We start from the raw sequence: 10,336 nt of genomic DNA, 5'->3' as shown, positions 1-10,336 counted from the left end.
GCTCAACAAAATTCAAGGTGGCTCGCTGCCTACTTGTCGCTGGGCTAAAACAAAGCAGACTCACCACTTCCCTTGTGACATTCTGGGCGCTGACGAGCGCTAATGCAAAAAGAGATGAGGTACGAACAACCAACTTGAGTGGTACATGAATGAATCTAATCAACACCCGAACGAGAGAAATTTAGAAGCTGTACAAGTATAGCACTGTATAATTGAGGATAGTTTAAAGGAAATAATATGTACTACCTATACAAACAAAATGTATATACTCTTTGGTAACCCATAACTTAAGAACTCCATAATTAAGTGTGCTTGATTTAGAGAAATTCTGTGATGATTGACCTCATGGAAAGTTTGTCAAGGAGTGTGCGAATGAGGACAAAACATGTTAAAAAATCTTTTGTTGGTATGTGTGAACAATCTTGCAAGTGGCCGGACGTCACATCCCAAGCAAAAAGAGAAGCTTTGACCATGGATGAAAGCATCAGGGCTAATAAATATATCAGCCTGAAAGATTTTCAAAGCTCTGGGAACGAACAAGAAACACAAGCAAACCTCGAGCAGTCTGACCGAAGAAAAAGACTTCAATCACTTCCACATAAAAATGGAAACTGAAAAAGCAAAAGAACAAAGGAAAGTATCACAAGTACACCCCCTTAATACCTCAATAGCAAGGACATTCCAAGTCTCCCAAGCAGAAGTGAAGAAACCGCCCCCATTAAAATATAAGGCGGGGGCATGACAAGTCTAAAATTCTATAACTACCACAGAAGAATTGGATATGAAATAAAAAAAAAACTTTTAACTGTGATGCTATAGAACAACTTATCCATAATGGAGTCGCTAGTCCATATCACGATTAGAGCCAACAAGGCCAAGTCTCAGCCGTAGCCCATGGGGTACCATCCCAAGCAACACCTATATTAAAAGTTAAATTTGATTTTTTATAAACTTTAAAATAATATGCTTATTATCCCTATAAAACCACATTACAAAACAAATATATTATCAATACTAAGCCGCGACCATAACAACTCCATAGTAATGAAGTGAAAAAGAACTTTGTTTCTAATTTCCAAAAGGAACATTGTGACCTTTTCTCTTTCTTTTAAGATAACCAAAATAAACCCGTCACAGGTCAATTACCATCAAAATCCAGATTGAATCAAAATAGAAGTACAGGGGTCCCGCAGAATGGAACAATACAGATCTGAGAACGGGTTGAAAAAATGATAAAAGTAACATATCTCACATATATGGATCAGCTTTATTTCTATCTCAAACAAAAATAGAACACGCTTCAAGTTACTCCATCAACGAATTTGACATGATGAGATAACTTAATCATCTGACAAAATTATTGCCAACAATAAATATTTCCTGAAGTTGCAAATGATACTTGGAAGGTGGCTAGTTGACAACATCAAGAACCAGCTTGCGAGACTTTAGAACAGACCACCGAAGGCGACGGTAATAGGCAGCTTGAAGTAATGCCAATGATAGTACAAATATCCATTTAAATCCCATCTGCATATAATAGCAATGTCCTCAGAAAATAAGATATATTTTCTTCATTAATCTTGAAGGAAAAGGATAGGAAGGGAAACAAACCAGTTTTCTCTCTTCCATCTCAGGCTCGGCAGCCCAAGATAAGAATGACACAACATCTTTCCCCATCTGCAGCAAGGCATAACAGGAGAAAAAAAATAGCTTCATTCTTCTTAAGTTCATAGATAATCATTTGTGATAAGATTTACTCAAACCAATCCTCAACAGACAAAAGAAGTACCTGAGCTTCTGTAGCAGGGGTACCATCTTCATATTCAACAGCACCATCATTAAGCATTTTAGGCATGGCAATGGCTCCGCCAGGAAAATAAGGATTATAGTGTAGTCCTTCTCTAATCTACATTATTATTTAAAAGATAACCATAAACAAAGTTTAACTTTAAGCGCAGTATTGTCACACTGGTATTGGGACAAAAAAAATCATGAATTTGTATTTGTTGAGAATTAGATAGTTGAGAAAATACAAAGCAAGTTCATCATCCATCGTTAATATCATCCATATACAAGCATAACTAACACCTAGAATCACATATAGGTGCAAAAGTGTGTATATCACACGCACAAATTAACCATACTATGTCTAAAACATGTGGAATCTGTTTCATCTAGAAATGGCGAATATCAATTTCGTCAGCAAAATGATTTGCAAAGAAAACCAGGCATGATGTCAAAGGTTCTTTAATAATCCCCAGCCCACAATGCATGCATATTTTTCCTCATTGGTATGCAAGAAATAAATAAATAAATAAATAAATAATTATTGACTGTGCTCGCAACATTTCAAAGCTACAAATTATTTTTAACAATAAAAAAATGTTTACAAAAGAATTTACCGAAACACCAGCTGGGGGATCACGATAACCGGTTAGAAGGGCAAACACATAGTTCTGACCACTGTGACGAGCCTGAAAATACAAATGGTAAAGATAGTTCTGGTATACGTAAAGCAGAAAATCTAAAGGACGTTACTAGCAGACAACCGACATTACTTTAGTAATAAGACTTAGATCTGGAGGATAGGCTCCACCATTAGCAAACCTAGCAGCTGCTTCGTTGGAATAAGGCTGAGGAAAGCGATCACTGAGTTTACCAGGCCGTGTAAACATCTCACCCTCATCATTAGGACCATCTACCACCTCAATCTCAGCGGCCATAGCCTTTACCTCTTCTTCTGTATAAGCAACACCAACCAAATCACGGTATGATATCAAAGACATAGAATGACAGGAAGCACAGACTTGTTGATAAACTTGATGACCACGACGAATCCTGCTCGTAGAAAATTAGTTAAATGTATTAAGACCACCTGAATTATATTCATGTTTATATAGCATTCACGTTAAAATTGGTTAATACATGATGATGCCATAGAACAGAACGCAGATTCACCATAAAAATGAACCTAAAAGAGGGGGTGTAAATACTTTTATTGAAGAATTTAGAATTGCAACTATTTCTAGCAATCAATGAACTATATTTTTCTTAGATAAAACAATGCCCAATAAATATTAGTAATCAGATATAACACGCACAAGATTTAAACCATGTCAGATCACATCATCTCAAAGACATTACAAAGCAAGAGAGGAAGACTGAGAAAAATGAAATAAGGACTATATAACAAAAAGAAAGTAAACTAAACATGTACCTATAATTAACAATTAGTAATACACCTTAAAAATGCAACAGGGACTAGTTTGTGTATGTAGTTGCTAACTTCAAATGATATTTTGAGCCAAAAAAATAGAAAGGAAAATAAATAGAAAATCAGATCAAACTCACGAAGCATGATCATATGAACTGAGGATGCCCTTGTGAGGCCATGGATAGCTTGGACATGCCAGGCCATGCTCAGCTTCATCAGCTGATGCTGTTGTCACAAAACCCAAAAAGCCTGAGACACCAGCTCCAATTAATGCAAGCGCTCTTAAGGAGCTGCTGCCAGTAGAGTCAGTACCATCTTTCTTTGTGATAATGGACGATATAAAAGAAGGATTCTGCATTAAGTATAAACCAGCTATCAGCATAAGACGCGGCATATTGTTATAAACTCATCAAAACTTTATGACATGCACATGTATGTACCAGTCTGCAGAATGGTCTTTCCTATATGACAAACAACAACTATAAGCCTATAATGGAAGATAACTCCCATTAATTGGACTTGGACTCAAGTTCACAGCACCCCTATAAAGAGGGAAGAATTAAAGCTAGGACATCATCTGAAGTACTTCTAAGATAAGTTAGATGGACTGTAATTGAAAGTCAGAGATTTGCATTTACTAGGGATTTAATTTTATCCACTAATAGTGTGAAAAGTTTTATAGTATTAGTGAACCATAGATGCCACCTGACCTGTTGAAAGATTTTTCTGCAAGTGAAAGTCTTAATTACTATAAATCTACAATGATGATGACTTTCTTGTTTACTGATAGAGTAAAAAGTTTTACACCAACATAAGGATAAAATTTAAACTCTTAATATAATTTACAATTCAATAGTGGTTGAAGATTGAGTCAGCAACAATTTAATTCAAAAGAGTCTGCAAAGATTTAAGTATAATTAGCAACAACACCAACGCGAAATTGCAAAAGTATGATATGCTTCTAGAAAAGCTACACCAAGACACAGACTGGTGATAAATGGATAAAACACATGGATGCAACACATAATGCCAAGGGGAATTCAAATTTTTAGAAACTTATCATTTTTAGCACAATCTTATGGTTGATCCATGTCATAAAAGATTCGATAAAGGTCAATGTTGGCTGCTAACTGCCTAACACAACAATTCTCTTTCACAAGGGCTTGGGATCAACTATGTGAAGTTTGGGAACATGAGTGCGAAGAACACAACCCAACACAAACAAAAATTGACCAGTGGGGGGCATGTGAGGGTGAAGAACACAACACAACATAGAAACAAAAATTGAACAGAGACCAGCATGAACGGAGACTCACGGGGGTGAGCAGCAGGGGTGTCCAAACAGGGAGGGAGTGAACAGAGACCCATTGGTAAGCAGTAGCCAGCGCATAATGGGTGTGCCAGAAAATGCCAAGCTTGGCCGGAAACAATGCCAGAATGGGTCACGGGTTAGTTCAAAACAGAGGCCAGCCTTTAAGTGTTTTTTGCATGAATGATCAGGAAGAAGGGTTACAATCCCCCATAATGTTTCTGACACCAAATATAGAGAGGAAATCACATAAATGTTTAAAAAAAGGTTGGAAAACTCAAAATGGGGGCAAAGATGAATATTCACACCCCCGTTTTAGTATAGCAGCCACGATGGCTGCAATATGCTGCTATAGCAGTCACAATTGCAGGTGCAAAGGGTACAGTGTGACTGGCACCTAGTAGCAGCCTCAAGCCACTCTGCTCTGCTCTGGCATAGTACACTATAGACTACTCTGGTGCAACTAAGCAAGATATCAAGAAACGATGGAAGATTTATTTCTACAAACAACTTAAGGAAGGGCATGCAACAATAACAGACTTTGAGAGTTTAAACACCAAAAAGCGCATAGTCAAAATTACACATTTAACATAGAATTCAAGAATTTAAGCTAAATAAAGGGCTAAAGAAGATGAACAATTGTAAAGCAATTTAACCAGATAATAGACGTATGGAAGTTTGGAAGTGTTTAAGGTGGAAGGGTATAACTTAGCTTATTAAGTTGTTCAATGAGATAATGAGGTCTAAGAAAATGATAGATCAGTGGAGGAGGAACAATTTGATACCTATCTACAAGAATACAGGGGACACACACAATTGGGCAAACTACAAAAAGACCTATGGCTTACAAGAACATAGATTGAGGTGGTTTGAGCAAGTAATGAGAAGGCCCCTGAATGCTCCCGTAAGAACAAAAGTTTGTTACCAACAGCTTGACACAAAGAAAGGTAGAGGTAGACCGAAACTTACTTGGAAAGAGGTAGTAAAGCAAGACTTAATGGAGTGAGATATAGATTGGCGGACGGTGTGCCTTAGGACGGAATGGAGAAAAGTCATCAGCATGGTGGAGGGTTAGACCCGTTGTTATTCTTATGTTCCAGATAGTCCATTTTTAGTCTTTTTCTTCTTCATCCCCCCCCCCCCCTCCTTCTTCTTTCCCCTTCTTTTCCTTTATCTCTTTTCCCCTTCCCCATCTTTCTTTTTATTTATTTATTTATTTTTACACCCCTTTTATTTTTATATATACCATTATTATTTTATTTATGGGAAAAGTGTGTGTCATTTTAAAGGATGTAAAGTTGTGTCCTTTTAAGTGAGAGAAAGAGATAGATAAAGGAGGAGAGAGAGTGGACAAAAAAACTAAAAGTGTGGGTCCCACCTCTTTGTGAGAGTGAAATGACAAAAGTTGTGTCATTTAAAAAGACAAACACTTTTCCCTTTATTTATTTTTATTTTTATCCCTTCTTAACTTTCATTTGGGTTCATCTACCACGGACCCCAATTAGTTTGGGATAAAAGTATTGTTGATGTTGATGAATATGTCCTTAATTTTGGGATTTTTTTATTTTTATTTTTGAGCATCTATATGTGTGGGGAAAGGCTGCGTACAAGAATTGCCTTTACCCACCCTTGCTAATCGAGGTTTAAATAGTAGTTATATGTGTGGTATAAATTACTCGGCCATCCTACTATCAACTATCCCACTACAGCATTTTGAGGTCAGTCACTCGTGCCACTATCTAGGATTGACAACTATGGTCCTAATTGAAGACGAGTAAATTTCAAGAAAAAATTCTAGCAAAAATAATTAAATAAATAAATATATAAATTTAAGCTGCAGTGATAAGCCTTGGAATGAAAAGGTTTCATTTAAGTAGGAGTAAGTAAGACGGAGGAACAGTATGCAAATTCAGGAATACACAAATCAGGAATGTTTTGGAGATGAAAATTGGGGATCACATCATAGTCATACGACTCATACCACAAATTGCACAATTGAAGTATGTTAAATCCATCTTACAAATTGATGGCCGCTATAAGACCACTTATGCTTTATGGTAAAGATTACGGAATGTTGAGCAGCTGAGTATTAACAACTGCTAAAAACAAGTGTGGTGAATATAGAATTCTCAAGTGGATGTTGGACATACAAGAAAATACAGGATATGATATGAATGCAACTAATTAAAAGTTGGAGAAGCACTTATTCAGGAGAAGATGACAAAAACTCACATAATGTGGTTTGAGAACGAGAGAAGAAGACCAATAGAGGCTCCAGTGAGAAAATGGATCAAATAGAACATTTTAATGATTAAAATGGATAAAAGAAGAAATAATAAAACTTTAGGAGAAACCATTTAAAAAGACTTCACTCCAAATGAATTTATTAAAAATTTGGTTTTGATAGAACCTAGTGGTATCAAATGATCTATGTAGCCAACCAACCCACATAGTGGAATAAGGCTTGATCATTGTTATTGTTGAATGTCAAGAGTTTTTCCTTTTTTATTGATTTATCTTTTCTCGTCTATCATCAAATGCTCATTTAAGACTTAAAATATCTACAAGTTGGTCAACTACAAACATTTTAGTTTCAACTGAATATTTGCAGGTTGGAATATTTTGTATGCATGAGAATGCTATGGTGGAGTCTATTATACCTATGACTTTGGGGGCAAACTTGATAAAATTCTTTTATAAATTAGCAATTTAGCAGGATATAGCCAATCTTTTTCAACTGTATTGTAACATTAACCTAACCCTACTAGAAATACGTTGGATAAATTAGAAAACAGTATTGCTCAAATAAGCAATATAAGAGAAGGTAATGCACAGCTCTAACATCTTCCCAGAAAAACAATATTCCCTTTCCCTTAAATTTGAATAACAGAAAATCATTTTTCTTTTCCCAATCCCTAACTTTTAGTCTATGGATCTCCATTTTGAGTCCCAGGCTGCAAGGACCAGGAAAGAAAATACCCCCAAAAATATAAAATTATCTTGAAGAGAGGGGCTAATGCTTACAGGAGAATAACATTGGAGTTTCCTCCTCAATAACTGCTGAATAACACCTCCAGCCATCTCTGTCCACACTGACAATCGTTCATATAAAAAAGATTACAGATAAGTATACATGCAACCAAGTATTATAGTTAAAGTTCTATAAATAAGCATAAGGACAATGACAAAGACAGAATCACCAAAAAAGTACCAAAAGCTAAAATTACCAACTGTTTCTGTAATAAAAAAACATGAAAACTGAACCCTAAAATGAAAATTGCCAGGAAAAATTCTAACAAGTTTTAAATTTTAGATTATGATGAGATGATCTATCAAGAAAAATTGCTTTGAACATTCTATAAATAGGCACGTAGTCTAATTCTTGGTGCAAACAGATTGACAACAAGGATGATGAAGAAATAGACAAGATAGACAAAAGTACAAGAATGCACGCAAAGACAGAGAGAGCATAATCCTAGAACTTCAAGCATAATGAACACAAACAAATTTCATTCAAATGTTCACTGTACAACACATACCATGATACCAACAAATATGACCCCAAGACGAGGGTAAAATATGATAAGATGATATAAGAAGCCAATGACCCACGTTTCTAATAGTACCCACACTCTTCATTAAGTTTACACCAAATCTTACCCAACATTTCCTCATTCACGATTTAACCCCAAAATATAATAATAATAATAACAATAATAATAATAATGACAACGACAACAATGACCGAAAGGCCGTTTTTACAAGGACAAGCCTGCAGTCGTGGTAAAACTGCTTTTATGTGACTAAAAAGTTATGGGTTCTAAACCAAGAAACAAACTCTTTGCAAAATGTAAGGATAAAGATTTTCTCACCGCTACCTTCCCAATTCGGGATTTCATGGGGAGTTATTATATTGTTATTATTATTAATAATAATGATACGAGGAAAGTTGCATACGTCATAATTCACAAATTGACCTCGCCAATAAATAACAGTACCACTAAAACACTCTAACTATTTGAAAGTAATCGTTATAGATAAAAAACAGTGACTTTAATTCATTCACATGCACAAATTGTGGAATTTCAGGCCCAAATATGCTGCTCCTACTACTACTACTAATACACAAACAACCAAAAATAAAAAAATAAAAATCTAAGGGCGAGAGAGTGTGACATAAACATGAAATGCAGCAACCTCAGGCATAAACCAACATCACCAAAACACAATCACTCGCAATCCCAATGGGGCAATATGTTCCAATGGTTACACGTGCAAATAGATTCACAAAGATGAGAATTGGAAAACCCAGAATTCAAAAGTGAGTCGTAGATCCGAGTCACAGTTATAGCTGAACATTCATAAATAAACAAATAGATAAAAGGATTGAGGAATGGAAGAGAAAGTGGAACAGGGACTTACGAAATGGAAGCTCGATTTGGAACTGAGGATCCAAGGAAGAGAGAGAAAATAACAAGTTCTGATTGAACAGAGACAAAACGCTTCTATCGTTGCAGCCACGAGAATTGCTCTGGGCTTTTGGGCTTTATTGACGGGCTTTCATACCAATAGGCGAAAAGCCCATGTTTGAAAGTTAGCCCGAAAGTGAAAGTGATTAAAGGCATTTTTGTATAAGATAAGGTTTGATAGTATAAGAATTGAGGGCCTATTTGGTGTAATGTATGAGACCTGATAATATAAGCTTATATTATATGTTATGACATTTTTAGTTTTTGATGTGACTATCGTATTGTATAAACTTATACAGCAGGATCCCTTTATATATCAAAATGAAGTATAACTTAATCAGGCCTACGAGGGTGGATTAGATATGGGTTGATGTATTAACCAATGCAATTCTCAATAATTAATAATATTATTTTAATATTAATATATTAAAATAAAAAATAATTTTTCAATATATAAATTTTAAAAATATTGGAGATTTTTATTTTTATAAAAATTAATATATTTTTTAGACACACTGATGAATAGAGTTCTATAAAAATTAATATCATTTGATATATTTGGAAGAATTATATAAATTCATTATAAAAAGGTATTTTTGTCAAAAATATTTATTTTTATCTTATCTAGTATTATATAGTGCATTATCAAACACTCGATGATATTATCTTATACAATATCATGCCAAACGCTAGATAGTATTAGGGCTTGTTTGGAGCACCTGATAAAGAAGATAGGATAGGATAACTTATTATATCTTACTTTTATCTCTTGTTTGATGAGTCAATAGGATATGATTAGCTTATCTTATTGACTTATTTTATCCTATTTAATACATGATTTCTTATCCTATGGGGGGAGCTAGGTTATGATTCAACAAGATAGAATACCAATATTGGATACCCAATATATCCCCACGCTACCCAATATATCCTCATGCTACCCAATATATTTGTATTTATTGCATTATATTTTGTTTTTTCACTCTCCTTTTTCTTTCTACATAATTTTATTAGATTGCTAATCAGGAGCTCATCAAACACATGACATGATATCGGCTTATCAGCCCCATATCATATCATACTCTTATCAACCTCATATCATATCATATCCTACCCTTATCTTATCCTGTCCACCAAACGAGCCCTTAAAATTTAAGCAAGTCTTATACAATCAGACCATATACTATCAAGTCTTATACTATCAAACATTATCCTATACTGTGTACCAAACATGGGGTTTTTGACCCTTTTGCCCCTAATTAAATAATTAATAACCAATTTGCCCCTCCCCCCAGAACTATCCACCATCCTGCCCCCATTTAGTCGATTATGTTGCACTTTTAA

The 10,336-nt window shown here is 35.0% G+C and overlaps 1 protein-coding gene across 2 annotated transcripts; it reads right to left on the bottom strand.

Moving 5' to 3' along the window:
* Positions 1-1,095: 1,095 nt before the first annotated feature.
* On the bottom strand, positions 1,096-9,023 carry LOC133290380 (cytochrome c1-2, heme protein, mitochondrial). Of its 2 annotated transcripts, none has more exons than XM_061488449.1 (8): positions 8,946-9,023; positions 7,548-7,615; positions 3,352-3,566; positions 2,559-2,838; positions 2,403-2,474; positions 1,790-1,906; positions 1,612-1,677; positions 1,096-1,527 (listed from the first exon to the last, which is right to left on the bottom strand). In XM_061488449.1, the coding sequence occupies exons 2-8, from the start codon at positions 7,602-7,604 to the stop codon at positions 1,411-1,413; spliced, it is 924 nt and encodes a 307-aa protein (XP_061344433.1). In that variant the 5' UTR covers positions 7,605-7,615; positions 8,946-9,023; the 3' UTR covers positions 1,096-1,410. The 2 variants fall into 2 exon arrangements, with proteins under 2 accessions (XP_061344433.1, XP_061344435.1); XM_061488451.1 differs by lacking the exon at positions 8,946-9,023 and adding an exon at positions 8,721-8,739.
* Between the last annotated feature and the right edge of the window lie 1,313 nt (positions 9,024-10,336).

This window comes from Gastrolobium bilobum, unplaced genomic scaffold (genome assembly GCF_033153095.1).
Source record: "Gastrolobium bilobum isolate Gb01-03AN ecotype WA unplaced genomic scaffold, APGP_CSIRO_Gbil_v1 utg25141, whole genome shotgun sequence".
Lineage (NCBI taxonomy): Eukaryota > Viridiplantae > Streptophyta > Magnoliopsida > Fabales > Fabaceae > Gastrolobium > Gastrolobium bilobum.
Note: the sequence above shows the minus strand (reverse complement) of the source record. Positions and strands in the feature narration are given on the sequence as shown.